General features: G+C 33.3%; 1 protein-coding gene across 1 annotated transcript in view; it reads left to right on the top strand.

Annotated features, from left to right (window-relative positions):
- Positions 1–16,887, top strand: part of Nrk (Nik related kinase) — a 131,598-nt gene that overhangs the window by 111,697 nt on the left and 3,014 nt on the right. Inside the window, exons 21-28 of the mRNA XM_004646206.2 lie at positions 44–199; positions 2,342–2,485; positions 4,766–4,924; positions 9,487–9,591; positions 11,234–11,350; positions 11,841–11,995; positions 13,724–13,883; positions 16,455–16,594. Coding sequence (XP_004646263.1) covers positions 44–199; positions 2,342–2,485; positions 4,766–4,924; positions 9,487–9,591; positions 11,234–11,350; positions 11,841–11,995; positions 13,724–13,883; positions 16,455–16,594 — 1,136 coding nt within the window. The remainder of the gene's footprint in view (positions 1–43; positions 200–2,341; positions 2,486–4,765; positions 4,925–9,486; positions 9,592–11,233; positions 11,351–11,840; positions 11,996–13,723; positions 13,884–16,454; positions 16,595–16,887) is intronic.

Below are 16,887 nucleotides of genomic sequence, written 5' to 3'. Positions count from 1 at the left end.
AATTAGCAATTTCTCTTAATATCACCCTCTTGTTTATCAACAGTATATGCTGGATTCATGGAAGTACCTGAAAAATCAACTAAGAGAACCTTTGAAGTCAATGTTAATCCACCTTGTGTCTCTTCTACATGTAAAAAACCACTAATTCACATGTATGAAAAAGAATTCACTTCTGAGATCTATTGTGGTTCCTTGTGGGGTGAGTTTGACTTTTTGAAACTGAATTGTTTTTATAAAAGACTCTATTTTTAACCTATGTAGAAAACATGTGAAAATTATGTATGCATAACATTTGCTAATTATTATCAAATCATTACCAAGTAAAATTTTGTTTATTTGAACAGAAATGATTTTGCTGATTATTACCTCATCCTTAATATTTTTTTAACCTGAAGTAACATTGATAAAATACAAAACTGGAGAAACTTTGCGTTCCTAATTTAGGGTGCAGTCATGAATATTATGCCTAGTAGGGTATTACAACAAAGATTTCTGTAGAACATTGTTTTTAAACAGTCATGAAATTTTAAGAGAAAATTGGGCTAAAAGGTCTTAATTTTGACAGCCGTCTTCAAGTCCTCATTTCAAAATATAGTGCTAGCAATCATGCTGAGGCACTATCTTACCTCAAGTCAGTCTGCCTCATAAGTAAAACAGAGTAAGTGAATGCAGTGAATGCAGTATTTACTTTGTAGTCTCCAAAGTAAATACTAATCTCCACCTTGTAATGTGACAGATTCTACTTGGTGTACAGTTGAGCAGGAGAAGGGCTTTTGGTTGAAAATAGGAAAGGCTACAAATGTAAATCCATGGATTGAACAACTTAGAAAAGTAGCATCCTCAAAACTTTTCTAATTGACTGTATCAGACAATAAGAATGCATTAGCATTTCAGTCTAGCAGCTATCAAGAAATGTATTGTTGGGCTGGGGAGACAGCTCCAGTCTAAGCACCTGCTTGGCAAGCATAAGGACCTGGATTCAATCCCCAGTTCTGCATGTAGTGCCAACGTGCTGAACACTGAAACCATGTGTGGTGGTGCACACCTGTAATCCCACTGCTGGGAAGGCTGAGACAGGGGGATCACTAGGAGTCCAAGCTGTGTAGCAAGACCCTGTACCAAATAAGTAAGTACATAAAAGATTTTTTAAAAAATTACAAAAAGAAATATAATGTTGAGTAATTTATACCTAGTAATTACATGCTTTGAAAACTAAAAGATCACTGGTAGTGCTTTCCCCTCCTGCTCCAATTCCCCTTAAGGAAGATGCTGTTTCAAGATCAGCCATTGGCTCTGAGAACTGGAAAGGGGCAGAGTGGGAAAATAGGGACAGAAACACTTGTCTTTTCTCCTTGTATCCACAGAGCACAAATATTTCTCAAGGGGAAAACAGATACCATATTTTCCTTCTCTATCACTTGATTAATTGTCTGTTGTGACTCAGTTAGTGGGAAGATTTCCACAGTAGTTTGAAATGTGTTTTATTTTATTTATTTTATGTATTTGGTACAAAGTCTCACTACACAGCTCAGACTCCTAGTGATTCTTCTGTTTTCAGCCTCCTCACTGCTGAAATTACAGGCATGTGCCACCATGCCTGGACTCATTCTCCACCTCAGTGCGCCCTGGGGGGGTGGAGCCAGTGCTGCATGTGGGACCAGGGATAGAACTCTGGTCCCTGCATTTGACAAAACAGGCACTTAGTCCACTGAGCACTCTCACCGGCCCCTGAAGTATGTTTTACATTTAATTATATCTTTTATTTCTCAATCTTTCCATTTAGCCTTGAAACAGTACTTATATTTGAACTACTAGAGTAAGAAAACAAAAAAAAGATAGCAGAGGCACTAGGTACATTAAAATAGGCACAATTTCATAGATATTTAACAAAGTGAAATTTTAAATCTCTTCAGAGATTTAGAAGCACTCAAGTTAAAATAGCATATAAATAGCACTCAAGTTAAAATTACATATAATTATTCTAAAACATTAAAATATTTTGTTATACTTAGGAATCAGAAATAAAATAAATTGAATTATTTATGTGTTAGGCTAATGACATTTAATAGTAATCTGCAGAAGGATTGACTGATAAACTTTGGGGCACTAATAGATGCTGAGATATACATAAAATTGTATTTTTAAGATGACATAGATTGTAAACTATTGCTACAGAATATCATCTCAGAGTATATAGCTACAAAGTATGAAATTAATATTAGCATAAAATTATAAAAGTCATCTTTATATAGATTAACACATTGAAGAATGAAAAATTCTAATATAAATGTAATTGCAACAAATAATCTGAATTAATGTAGTACTTTTTATATCTGAACAGGAGTCAATTTGCTGCTGGGAACCAGATCTAATCTGTGTCTACTGGACAGAAGTGGAAAAGCAAACATTACTAAACTCATAAAGCGAAGACCATTCCACCAAATTCAAGTTATAGAGTCACTCAATTTGCTGATTACCATCTCTGGTTTGTTTAAATACTAAAATTAGCTGAGCAATTATGCAGATAAATTAGGTTGCAAACTAGGTTAAAGACTTCCTCAGGTGAATGCGTTCATAGGCAAGCACTTTAAATATAACATTTAAGTGGGACACAGGGCTCTCCTATCTATATTTTTTGTATCTTTTTTTTATCTATTTACAATTTAAATCAACTTTCTTTCATTGCAATGCACTTGATCCAGGTTATTGATAAGAAAAACCATACTGCATTTTTTTTCTGGATAACCTCCTGAAATGTCATACCTCTAAATTTTCATGAACTCGTACACACAGACCACAGCAATGTGCACCACACACCATTCATGATCTTAGAAGCAGAACGACAACACCAAAAATAAACCAAATTTGGACACACATCAGTAAAAATGAGACTTGGTCTTGGCACAATATTATATAGTATCAAATCATACATTTTTATTGGAACATTTTTCTTATCACTACCCAAAACCAAAAGAACTAGCCATGTTGCAGGCTGAGCTCTTCTGTCAGGAAGTGACTGGCCTGCCTGGAATTGCTTCTATTTAGATAAACACTGTCTGCATCATCCAAGGAGTAGGCTGTCCACTGAAAACATTGGCACGCCACTGCAGCTCTTCCAAAAGATCTAAACTTAAAGCATAAAATAATCAAGATAGGGTCATTTAAAATTTTTTATATTTATTTTTATTTATTTTAATGAGAAAAAACACAAAACAGCAATGAAACAGTTTCAGAAACAGGTTAGTAGGACAGTTACAATGCTTAATATATTGCATATCATTGTCTTCATAGTAGTTATTCAGAGGACAAGATGTAGTCTAAGGAAGCAACCTTCTCAAAATCTTCACCAAAGATTTGTAAATACAATAATGCTAATAAAGGAAAACACTGAACTCTTTCTCCTGTATACTAGGGCCTATTATATATAAGACTTGCTACAAGAATGGGTCCTAGGATACACCTTGAATCCGTAATTTTAAGTGAAGTATATCAGACACATAAGCTTATATATCATATGGCTCCATTTGTATAAACAACTGAACACGAAATGAATTAAAATTAAAGCAGATAATAAGAAACAGCAAGATATAAATCTTTTGGAAATTGGAAGAGGGCCAACATATAGGGAGACCAGGAGAGGGGGAACAGGGAAAGGGTCATAACCAATTAAGATATGCTACGTACAGGTACTAACTAGTCACAGTGAATGTATTCATTATGTGTGTCACAAACATGGACTAAAAACAGAATGGATTCCCTCAAGACCACTATACATTTTCCACACAGTACTTGGATTTCTTATTTTGGAGCAATCAGATCTTAAATATTTCTCTATGAAAAAGCAACTAAATGAGTGTTAGAGTAATAGTTATTACTAACTAGAACCTGTTATAAGAAAGAAATTGCATTAAATCTGCATGTAGTCAAAAGATAAAAGACAAAAAGGTAAAATTTAAAAGTGGTTTATCTATAGAGTAAAATCCTAGAAATTAGTTTGTTGTGATAGAGAATAATAGGGTGTATGTAATAGCAACGCATTATAGATTTCAAAATGGAAAAAAGCAATTTGAATGTACTCACTATAAGAAAGTACTAACAGTTTTAGGTTAAGGTTAAGGTTAAAAGTATCCTGAATTGGACACTGCCCAGTATATGCTTGAATTAAAATATCACAATATGTACCTCAAAATATGTATTTTGTAGCAACAAAAGTGTTAGAAGTCATTGAAATAATTTTAGAATAAGAATGAATCGGGTTGAAAAGGAAATAACAAAGCTTCAGCTGTTTTATAAGTATGCTAGAATGGTAGAAAACCAAGAGATCCATCTTTGTGGCCTTAAATGCCTAACCAGTCACTATTCAGACATCCTTCATACACACAAACGTTATCAGGGATTGCTTCTAATTTTGTGAACCACAAAGGAATAGTGACTCAGTAAAAAGCCAAGGTATAAGTGAATGCATTGTATCTCTGTGGCCAGTTTAGTGGCAGTCATAATTTGTCTCAGAGAAGCGTTTTAGATCCCACTTCACACAGATATGTATGTACCTGGTTAGCACTTTATCACTTAGAACTTAGATAGACTTTTGATAATGTATTTCTAAATTCTGAAGGGGAGATTCTGACTCAATGTAGTGATTAAAAATAGGATTTTTACATTAGTGAGCACATGTTAAAAAGGCAAATAGCTTTACTTTTTTATTCTTCTAAGATATGAAGAAAATAGGTAGAAATGAAATATTGTATCTTTTCTTATCTACCAGGTCACAAGAATCGACTTCGCCTGTATCATTTGACGTGGCTGAGGAACAAGATTTTGAATAATGATCCAGAAAGTAAAAAACGGCAGCAAGAAATGCTGAAGACAGAGGAAACTTGCAGGGCTATTGATAAGTTGACTGGCTGTGAACACTTCAGTGTCCGTATGTACCATTTCACATTTACTATAAGCTGTATAGTGTTTCCTTTCTTTCACTGAGCCAAGTACATAATTATGAAATGCAAAGGAGAAATAGAAAAGAATTTGCAGTTTCTAATACACAGATGCGTAAATTTCATTGAGACAGGTTTTACTGCTAAAATCTTGGCTGCTAGAACACTGATTGGCTGAAATAGCTATTGGTGTTCAATTTGTTATTTCTTCACCTTTCTTCCCTTATAAGTTACAATAAATACCTGAGTTAAACTGATATTTTCCAACTTCTATATACCTATAAATGCTTCTGATATATCTTCAACAACCTACACAGATTTATGGTATTTCTTCAGAATAACAATACAATGCAACTCATTTTAGTAATAACCAGAAACCTTATGATAAATCAGAAAGAAAATATTTCTGTGATCTTCTGGCTCTCACTGTCAATATTGATTATGCAGTAATTATGTGTTTAGTGTGATTTGATAATTTTTTCATCTTTACAACCATCCACTGTGAAATAACAAATGGAGTAACAACTCCAATATCTCAGATTCCTGCTTTCAGCTGTCAATTATGAAGTTATGTCATCCTATTTTGTTCCATTTCTGAATCAGATCCCCTTTACTGTCTACCTTATTTCTATATCTCTGCATAAATTTTCACTTCAAGAACTGCTAGCATAGGTGGAAGATAGTTCACATTATGCATTCACGTTATATGAATTGCAGAATATTTCTAAATAATCATTTTTATGTGTATAAAGCAGCTTTATCGGGATATTTGTTCTCATGTGCATGGTTGTGTACACAAACACTGATAGAAGGAGAAATTTATACCACAATAATTTAGGCAATAAATAAAAACATTATTTTCTTCTGGTTTTGAGTATCACTACTCCCTTCCAATTATATTATGTAAATGTGATGAGTTTAGAAGTGAAAGATACCCCAAATGTTATCTTAGAGTTTATATTATAGAACTATTTCCTATTAACTTGTACCATTTTAATTCAGTAATAGATAGTTATGAAGGGAATAATCTTGTAGATCTGTGCTCTTGGCAAGGGGATGAATTACTTAACAATTTTCCTGACTGTTCCCATTCTAATGTACTCCATCATTCAGAGCAACCAGACCTGGGGATACAGCTCTGTGGCATAAGTGCATGCCTGTCCTGAGTTTCATCCCTGGTACAAAAATATATGGTAATATGTTCACAAGGAAGGATGACTATGAATCATACTGGCCAGGTGTTTTCATAATCTTTCAAGATTCATAAGACAATGAAGTAGCCATTATCATTGCCCTATATTAAATGTATAGGAAATGTCTGCTTAACTAACACATTTTGTTTTCTTATTGGGGATATAGTAGTCATGTTTCTTTGACTTGGAAGCAATACAAAGAAAATGGAGAAGTAAAGAGAGTGAGAGAATGAGAGAGAGAAGATAGAGAGAGAGAGCAACAGAGACAGACATTGTGATAAAGAAAGAAGGGATTTAATGGAAAGTATAAATCTATTGAGTAACAGCATATTCCATATCAATCAACCAGAAAGACTAAGAGGAAGCATATACTTGTTACTTTTCCTTAAGAAACAGTCCTATTGAAATAATTGAAATGCTACAAACTGCACCAATTTAAAGTACACAAGTCAGTGGCTTATGCTGTATTTGTAGAGCTATGCAACATCTCTATGAGCTATTTTTCATCCCCAAAATAACGCACTCCTATCTGTTAACCTGTCTTCCCATTCTCTTCTTTCTCCCTTTCTCTTACTCCCTTTGCAGTCACATGTACCCATTGATATACTTTCTTTCTGTACAAGATTTTTCAATCCTTAAATATTAATGTAAATGTAGCCATACATTATGAGATCTTTTGTGACAGACTTTTTCACATAGCATAATTGTTTTGTAGGTATACATCACTTTTTGTTTGCCTATACCTTGGTTGACAAAAATTTGCATATTTTCTTCTCTTTGGCTATTACTAATAATTTTGCTATTAATATTTCTATATGTCTTTGTATATATGAATATTTTTCATATGTTTGTATGAGTATGTATGTTTTGTTTTCCTTTAGATAGTACTGTGAAAATGATTTCAAAGTAGACGTACCATTTCACCTTGCCATTAGTAATGTGCTAGGACTCACAATATTTTGTGTCCATTCAAACATTTATAGATGCTTATGTTTTGACTCTTGCCATCCTAGTGTGGTAAAAAGCAGTAAACTGGGTTTAAATTTTCCAAGAGATTAATGTTAAGCCTGTTTTCATGTATTTACTGCTCCTTTTTTTTATCATCTTTGGAAGAATAAACTATTCAAGTATTTCCCCATTTTTAATGGGTTTGTCCTTTGTTGTTGAGTTTAAGAATTATTATACTAGCCCCTTATGAGATGCGCGATTTGCAGATATTCTCTGCTGACCCACAGGCTATACTTTCAACTCCTTGATTGTGTCCCTTGATGCACAAAATTTTTAAATATGATGTATCCTAATTTATCTATTTTTTATTTTGACCTTTACACTTTCACTGTCAAACATAACAAATTGACATATTCAAGGTCATCAATAGTTGTCCATATATTTATTGCTGAGTTTAAAATTTTAGATCTTACATATAGGTCTTTGATTCATTTTGGGATTTTATAGGGTAGAAATTAAGAGTCCAGATTCATTCTTTTTTGTGTAGATATTCTCTTGTTCCAGCACCATTTACTGTACACTGTTTTTCCTTATTGGGTTGGTTTAGGTACCATTTACTATGGACTTATGGATAAATTTGTTGACTCTAAATTATATTCCATTCATCTGTATGCCTACCCTGATGTGTGTTACATATTTTTATTACTGTCATTTGTAGTCTCAAATCACTAAATATAGGTCCACCAATTTTGGGTTTTGTTCTATTTTCAAGATTGTGGGGTCAGTCAGATAGCTACCTGGCTTCAATCCCCCGCGTGCCATACCGGCCCCACCTGAGGGGCGCATTGAGATGGCAGCTGAGACTGGGTGTGGTGGTGCTCACCTGTAATCCAAGCACTCGGGAGGCTGAAAACAGGAGGATCACTACGAGTCCTATGTGTGTAGTGAGACCCTGTAAGACCTTGCACTAAATACATAAAAAAATATTGTGTCGGTTGTTCAGAACCTCTTGTCAGTCCATGTGAAATTTAAGAATAGCTTTTTAATTTCGACAAAAATAGGATGCCATTGGAATTTTAATAGGTATCTCCTTCAGTCTATAGTTTTCCTGAAAAGTGTTGCTGTCTTTAAATGTTACATATAAAAATGGATGAAAATTTTTTCCATTTATTTAAATCTTCTTTAATGTTTTCATCAATATCCAAAATTGTATAGTAATCTTACTGTTTTGAAGCAGCATGAAATTCTAAGTAAGTAGCTTTTAAAACTAAAGTCTTGGAGAAAAGCACTCCCAAACTATGTTCTAGCAAGCTCTGCAAATGATTTTCACACATATTAAAGTTGGAGAACCATTGATCTGAATCATCTCAGAACTTGGGAAGAGTCTGATTATGTGAGAGGCTGCTGATGAATAGAAAAATTAACATGAAAAGAAGAAAAAGTCCACATTCAGATGACTAGAAGAGAAAACATTCTAGAAGAAAAATTACCATATTCAGACCAAAGTCCATAACTCTTTTTAACTGGGTGTCTGTGGGTATGGTATTCAACTTCAGAGTTCTTTTTTTCCCTCATCTGAAAAGTATTCATTTATTTAACCAATTAGGGAGGTAAGAGAAACAAAGTACATGAAAAACACATTCTAAAGCATATTATAGAGCCTATGATGGTGCTTAAAGACGGAGAAGAATTAGCAATTAATTCTAGATGTGAAAACCAAGGAAACCTTCAAAATGAAGACGTTGTGAAGTTAGCCCAAGAAAGACGAGAGACAATTCCAAGGATGGATGCCATAAAGGTAGAGAATAAGGGACTGTAACATGCCAATGACGAAAACAGTGCAGCAAGGATTGGCATCGCTGAGACCATGTGGAGGAACACAGTCTCTCTCAGCTCAAACATCATTTTTTCCAATAATTTTTAGCAGTGTTCATACAACAGGTAAATTTGAATGTCATTTCAGCAACCAGTGCTAGGACATATGTTTCATTTTACAATAATAGTTCATAAATATTGAACTTTGGGCAAATGTCTTTTTTCTAAATTCTTCTTGGCTGCCTGCAAGGTAAAAACAAAACAGAACAGAACAAATCAAAACCAAAACAAGAGTGTAATTTTTCAAAGGAGTGCCTATTCCTACTCTTTTCCATATTCCTTCTGTGGAGATTGTGGGCATTGCTGGAGTCACTTAGGTTTGCTTACCACTTGGGAAACTGTTGATGTTCTAAAGCCAGAATTGAAATGGATTTCATCACAAGAAAGGAAGAACACACTACTATAAATTTTTGATTAACCTTTAAAAAAAAAAAAACTAAAGTCTTATGTTATGACTTTATTTGTCATAACAAATGAAAATGCCTGAGTGCTCTTGTTAAATCTGTGGTATTGTTTTTTGTATTTTATCATTGTAGTCCAACTTGAAGAAACAACATATATAGCAATTGCTTTGAAATCATCAATTCACCTTTATGCATTGGCGTCAAAGTTCTCAGATGAAAGCACTGCTGTTAAAGTGAGTGATCTTTTTTTCCTTTGCATCATACTCTTTTTATTTTCATCACAAAAGCAAAGAAATATTTTCAATACAGATGCAGTATGCCATTATTTTAAAATTAATGTAATTTAGATATATCATATCAGTAGTTATCATTTAGCTCTTTTTAACTGTTATTTAAACAATGCACAGCAGGGCCAGGGATGTAGCTCAGCGGCATAAGCACCTGCCTAGCAAGTGCAAGGTCCTGAGTTTGGTCCCTGGTACCACAGGAAAAAACAAAACAACAAAAAGACCCCCCCCCAGCATCAGAGCATGGGAGAATATGAAAAAAATCCTTGACCCCACCTTCATTGCCCTACTTCCATAATGTCTCACACTCCTCACCCACAATTCCTGTATTCAACATGAATACAGGATATTCAACATGAATATTTTCTTTTTTAAAATCCCAAGCACAGGCTCTGAGTGTCATGCTACAAACCTGAATCTGAAAATCCCTGTTCTTTCTTAGTAGAGGGAAGGAGATTAGAAAGATGGTAAAAACAAGCTTGGAAATTATTGGAACAAAAAGGAGGGAAGAGAAAAATCTTTGCTTCAGTTACTATGTTGATGGAGTATGGGTGACGATGGGAGTAAAGGATGGGTCTACTCTGCTTACAAGCTGAAAGTCTAAACAAATTTTCTAGAATCATTGTGAAATATGGTAATTAGGTTTACAAGTAGCTTTCCATGCTTATTATGACTTAACTTTGCTTCAGTTCCAAACAAGGTGCTGCTGAATTTTTTATCAGAAGCACATAAGTTAAGGACTGTAAGTAATTTTAGTGCTCCAAAATTTCACTCAAATAGGAATGTTTTGTATTTCTTGTGTTGTAATGAGGGCTGATAGTGAAATGGTAACATTCTAGCAAGTCAAATAGCTTTTAATAAATGGTATATATAAGAATTGACTGACCTATTTCTGAAACATTTAGGTTTCAGACCTAATCCCACAAAGAATTAGTAGATCTGAGTGCAACCTGGGAATCTCTTGTTTTTTATTTTTTTTTAAATCAAAATGTGGCAGATAGTATTGAACTAGCTAGTACCTGGGCTGGTCTTTACAAATCACTAGTAGAAACACATTCTGATAAATTCTAACAAGGTATTAATGAAAAATAATTGAATCTCAGATGTTTTTATATGCTTTGTTTTGTAGGCCAAAATATCTCAATAAAAATGCACTAATTCTTATAACTTCTCCTCACAGATTTTTTCCACAATAGTTATACACTTTTTATAAATGACACAGATTGCATTAAACAAACTTGGTTTGCCTTGACACAAATTCCATCACTGACTTTATCTCAGCTATTAATATTTGGATATAAGTTTGCTCTTTAGTGTCAGAGCTACCTGATATGGAACATGGAAATCAAAGAGATATATACCAACAATCTCTCAAACCTGATACATGGTTCCTGTCAAAAATCCGCAATCTAGTTCTTAAATCCCACTCAAGATGCTACTATGGTGAATTCTTTGATAGTTCTCCACTGCGATCTGAACTTGACAGGAAATCCTGTTTGGTTTTTTGTGGCCTTGGACTGCAGACCATAAAAGCCAAGTGCACACTCAGTTGATAGTACATTAGTATGTTGGCCTTTTAGATGTTTACCAAGTATGCTTCAAGAAGTTAGTAGACTGTAAAGGACCTTACATGCCTTATGAAAGTTATATACAAGTAATGGCAAAAATACAGCTGGCTAATCCAGAGGAGTATCTTCATTTTTTGAAGCCCAATTTGAGGAATTTAAGCACAGCAAAGAGGAGAATGATGTGATGTTCTTAGTATCACTGGCAATTTGAAAATTCAAATATTTATTTATCTTCCAATTTTTGAAATTTTATTTTAAAGAGTAAAAACAAATAGCAGAAATCAAGACAAAAACAGAGAAATGAGTGTCAGTACAAATGGTAGAGTTTCAAAATAAGAATTTAAAAAAACAACAGTGGTTGTTATATCACATATTTTGACACTTGAAATATTTAGAAACTAACTATAATTGCACCTTTTGTTGTAGTGACAGATCTAATAAAACCTCCAATATGTAGGTCTTTAAATATGGTATGCCATTTAAAACATCCACCTAGGTTCTACAAATCTGTTAATCTAGGAAAAAATGGAAGATTTTGTTTTTTTTCTTTTCTTTCTTCTTCTTCTTCTTTTTTTTTGGCCTTGAAAACAATGTTGTATTTTGGCCTTTCAGTCATACTTGGCTTCATAATTTCAGGTGTTTCCAACTCTTAATCATAAGCCAGTGACAGTTGATCTGTCTCTTGGTTCTGAGAAAAAACTAAAGATTTTCTTCAGCTCCGAAAATGAATATCATATCATTGATGTAGAATCTGAAGTAATATCTGATGTGATCCTGCCACGTAACGTAAGTTAATACCTTCAAATTCTTAGAAATGATAGTATAGCAGCATTATCACTTTCCAAATACTAAAATTCTGAAAGGCTGAAAAATATCAATAACAAAACTTATACTGGAATGGGCAACTAAAAAGTATCTATAGAGCACACAGATTTTTGTTTTATTTGATTATTCATTTCTTCCTAATGCATAAACTTGTGCTTCCCAGGCATTTTTACTCTCCTACAATCTTTTGTTTTTTCTTTTCTTTCTTTTTTTTTCTTTTTTTTTTTTTTTTGTGGAACCAGGGAATGAACTCAGGCCCTTGCTTTGCCAGGCAAGCACTTATTTTACTAAGCTATCTCCCCAGCCCCTCACCTACAATCTTGCTTTGAAATTTTTATACCATGTGTCTGTTGCTTTTTTCTTTTAAATACAGAAAAGAAAAGCCACTGAAGAAATTTAAACCCAGTGTTCCAACTAACCAATAAGCAAGAAAACATATCTGTTAATTACTGTGAGAGTTAGAATGAAAGAAGATGAGGTTTTAAAAATAATTTTTCTGACCTAATTAGGATACCTTGTGTATATTTAAAATTAGATTTAGCTAAATGCCCTAGAGTCTTGATCCAGTAAAAGAGAAAGGATCGTAATATAAAAGAGAGGAAGGTATTTTCTGCAACAGAATGTACTGAAAATGATATTTTTCCAAGAGTGCTGAATTACAAGTCTGTAATGCTACAAGATGCTATGTGTGCCAAAGAGTTATCTGGTTATTTGAAGAATCATTTGAAAAGCAAGTAAATTAAATCAGATGCTGTCTGGATTATCGGAAGTCCAATTTTGTTATAAACAAGATTTTATTGAGACAAGGTTTTTTCTCGCAATTTTTTTTGTTTTCTTCTTTCACCTCTTTTCTGATTCAATTGCTCATGCAAGTGCCCAGAGAACGCATTAAAATTGCTTTTCGCCTCTGGATCCCCATTTTAGTTTTAAGGATTGTTGTTGCTGAGACATGGACTCAAGCTCTTGGCCTCAGTATGCTGAGTTTGGCAAGTATAGCTTTCAAACTGTTTTGTTTTGTCTGTAACTTGCTAACTTGAAGAAGCAGTAGAGAACATAATTGTTTATTTCTCAGGGAAACATTGTCATTGTGACAGTATTAGCTTAAGCAACTTTTGTTACATTTTATGTATCGTGGAATTTAGATGTGCTCCTAAGTTTGTGCAGTGACTATAATTTAATCTATAAAAATGAGATATAAAAGCCTAAAAGTTTTGCAAAGGTGGGGGTGAATTATATGCAAAGCTCTGAAGAATACTATAAATGCAAGCTTTGTAAACATTTTGAACTTAAACTATTTTATGTTAATTTCCTATTTTTTATTTTGATGAATATGCTAACCGATGGTTATATATTTGCTACTTGGTTCACATACTCATTATTCAAATATTTAATAATTGTTAAAATGTATTTTAAGCCAAGTCTACAGTATTATGGAGGACAAGAAAACTCTCTGTATTGGAAATATATTTTTTATTGTTTTTCAAATAAGCCTTCCCCCAAATTTAAATGCAAAGCTTAAACAGCTATAACTACCTTTCATCAGGTAAGCAGCTCTGCAAGTGGTGGGTAGCTTGCTGTTTAATTTGGATACAGAAGCTTAATCTTGCCTAATTCTTAGGCAAGCTCCTTCAATTAAAATCATAGTGATACAAATACTGGACATATAAGTCCTATGAAACATAATTTCAGCTCCCGGGAATCATTATATTACAGAATATCATCATTTTACCTGAGTCTTTGGGAATTGGCATGATGCTCACTTTCAATGCTGAAGCTCTTTCTGTGGAATCAAATGAACAACTTTTCAAGAAAATTCTTGAAGTATGGAGAGACATACCATCTTCTGTAGGTATGTACAAGATATATCACTCTTTAAGATAATTCCAGAGAAACATTTTAAGGGAAATGTATCCTAAGTAAAGTTTTCCTGAAAGATTGTTTTTTTCTTAAAGAACAGAGGGTTTTCTAGAGACTTGCACACCTTGTCCTAGTAAGGTGAAGCAAGTATCTGTCATATGCTCAGCACATTCATGTGACTATTAAATAGAAATCAATTTTAGTTATCTTCGTTGTTCATTTCCTTATTTTATTAAAATAGGAGCTAATGCCTTTCCACTATCTGTAATTTTGCTTTAAGTCTCTTTGCTTTAAATATGTTGAAAATACTTCTTATCATTGTATTAATTTTATTTAGGAGACTACCATCACAAAACAATAGCAAAAAATTTCTATTTCATACAGTCAGTAGTGTTCTGTTTAGTGAGTGATAGTTTACGAAGAATCAGTTCATTTGGAAAAACAACAGATGCAACTGGAATGCATAAAAGGTATCAATCTGAAGACCACATAAATAAAACTGTCTCTTCATCCTCTTCTGAACAGGATATTTTTCTCTACCCAATGTAGGTAGGCTTATGATCTGGAAAATGCAAATAATTTGGGATGCTTGTGTATGTTTCTGAGGATTGATTATTCTAGGTAGGGAGCAGAATGCATAGGAAAAGTAAAAATATTGGAGCGATATTATCAAAATGAAAGACAGTAATTTTCATAGAAAACGAGTTTGAAGGAGAAAGACAGAAGTGTGGCAGGGCAGTGGAAAGCTGATGTAATTGGTCAAGAGAAAAACCAACAGTTCCACAAATCTCTATAAATTAGGTAAAAGTTATACTCATGTGAATTTAAGGACTAGTTTTAAAGAACTAATTTTGATGAACAGTTTTTCTATGGGATGATGGCACTTTGCATTGTGTCTGCAAAATCTTTTACTGTTTTTGCATACGTAGTCAATATTAAGGATTGTCCTGAAAAACTGCTCCAATTTCTTCAAGCAGGCAAGTATTCACAAAGGGTTTAAAATCATTTTAAGTGACAGAAGATAAATGCTTATCGTGTAATTGGCAGATCTGGGGCACAGAAGCAAAAATAATCAAGTGGTGCTTTTATAGTTAATATATTAATTGATAAGAATAAAATAATTCATCTGAAATAGGAAGACAGAGACACTCCTATATTTATGCCATTAGACAATCAGAGGAGACAAAAGGATTTTTCTTTGCAAAAGGATCTTTAAAATTTTCCTTGTCCAGTTTTTGTCCTTAAGAGACAATGTTGTGTTATCTATATAATAAAGCTATTTTAGTTTGCTAGAATTTGGAAAATACTTACACATAAAATGAAGTAAGTTGTAACCTTATAGCCACATGGCATTTTTAGTTTTAAGTATTAAGGATATACATTATAGTGCTGATGTTAAAGAAATTATTCTTCTGTATCAAAGTGTTTTGTTATTTAAAGCTAACTCAGACCCAAATTTTCCTAGTCTAAATTTTGCATTTCTTTGAACAATGACAAATATTTTTGAGAGAAAGTTCATTGCTCAGAATTCCCAAACAAATATAGAGAGGATTGCAGTAGTTGGTAGTTTTACTAGGTATTCTCAGTATAACTGAGTGAATCTCATTTCAGAAAGCTCAGTAGCTAGGGTCTTGGGAGATAGCTCAGTAGAATAAGCGCTTGCCTGGCAAGTGCAGGATCCTGAGTTCAATCCCCTGTAGTGCAAAGAAAGAAAGGAAAGAAAGAAAGAAAGAAAGAGGAAAGAAAGGAAAGAAAGAAAGAAAGAAAGAGGAAAGAAAGAAAGAAAAGGGAAAGAAAGAAAGAAAGAAGAAAGAAAGAAAGAAAGAAAGAAAGAAAGAAAGAAAGAAAGAAAGAAAGAAAGAAAAGGGAAAACAAACAAGCAAGCAGCAAGCAAGCAAGCACAGTAGGTTGGTAAAGTTTCAAATTTATCTGTTGCGGGACTAAGGTAGAAATTTTGTTTTGTCAGGTGAACTGTGTTCTTGTATTTAGCAAGTAGCCTTTGCATTCACTTTAGAAACATTTTGCTGTTTGGTTATCTTTTACAGAAGCAATAATATGGGCAAAAAGTTTAAACACATATAGAAAAATTATATTACTTATTTCCTGTATTCATTTCCATTACACTCTAGGTTAATGTTAATTCTATTTTGAAATTATACTTATAAAGTTCTTCAAGGACAGCCATGTTCTGAGTTAAAATATGTTCATAATTTAAATTTTGAATTTGGTGTCCTAAATAAGTAAGTAATTGTGATTGTAATAAAAACAAGCAGGAGATACTAAATTCTTAGTTATTTTATTTGAAAGATCCAGTGCTCACTCTATTTTTTAAAGACACTTATATAAAGATTTAGGAGTTCTTTCATGAATCTTATATAATAGTTGAGTAAGATACCATTTCTCAGCAGCAGAGTGACAAAATGATTGACATAGGAGTAAGGGGAAATGATGGGTTAACTTGAATTGCAATGAGTTTCTTTATAATCAAATAGCAACTTTTTGTAACATTCAAATGACTGCGGGGAAAATAATGTTTCTGTGATATTTTTCATTGATGAGTTAGCTATTGAATGTACACAGCGGACCACAGGATGGGGCCAGAAAGCCATTGAAGTGCGTTCTTCTCAATCAGAGGTTCTGGAAAGTGAGATGAATGCCAGGTCAATCAAGAAGCTGAGATTTCTGTGTATCCGAGGTGACAAGGTATGATGTGCACTGTTAAGTTAGAGCAAAACTAAAGAAACAATTAAAACTAACTAAATAAATACATGTCCGTTTGTTTCTGACCATAAATATGCTGGTGTTATGTTTTTCAAATTAATGTGCCATTGGAAAAATAAATTTTCAATTTTGCAGTAGAAATATTGACTTGTTAAAATTTGAAATTGTTTCAAAACAGCTTCATTTTCGCAAAGTAGTTTTCAGTTATGTCAGACAAAATATATCCATTATTTATTCAGTATAAACTCTTTTACTGTCCTTGATCCACCATTCTT

The sequence above is a fragment of the Octodon degus genome, unplaced genomic scaffold (genome assembly GCF_000260255.1).
Source record: "Octodon degus isolate 3935 unplaced genomic scaffold, OctDeg1.0 scaffold00259, whole genome shotgun sequence".
NCBI classification, from domain to species: Eukaryota; Metazoa; Chordata; class Mammalia; order Rodentia; family Octodontidae; genus Octodon; species Octodon degus.
The sequence above is the reverse complement of the archived record's forward strand: the minus strand, read 5'-3'. Positions and strand labels throughout refer to the sequence as shown.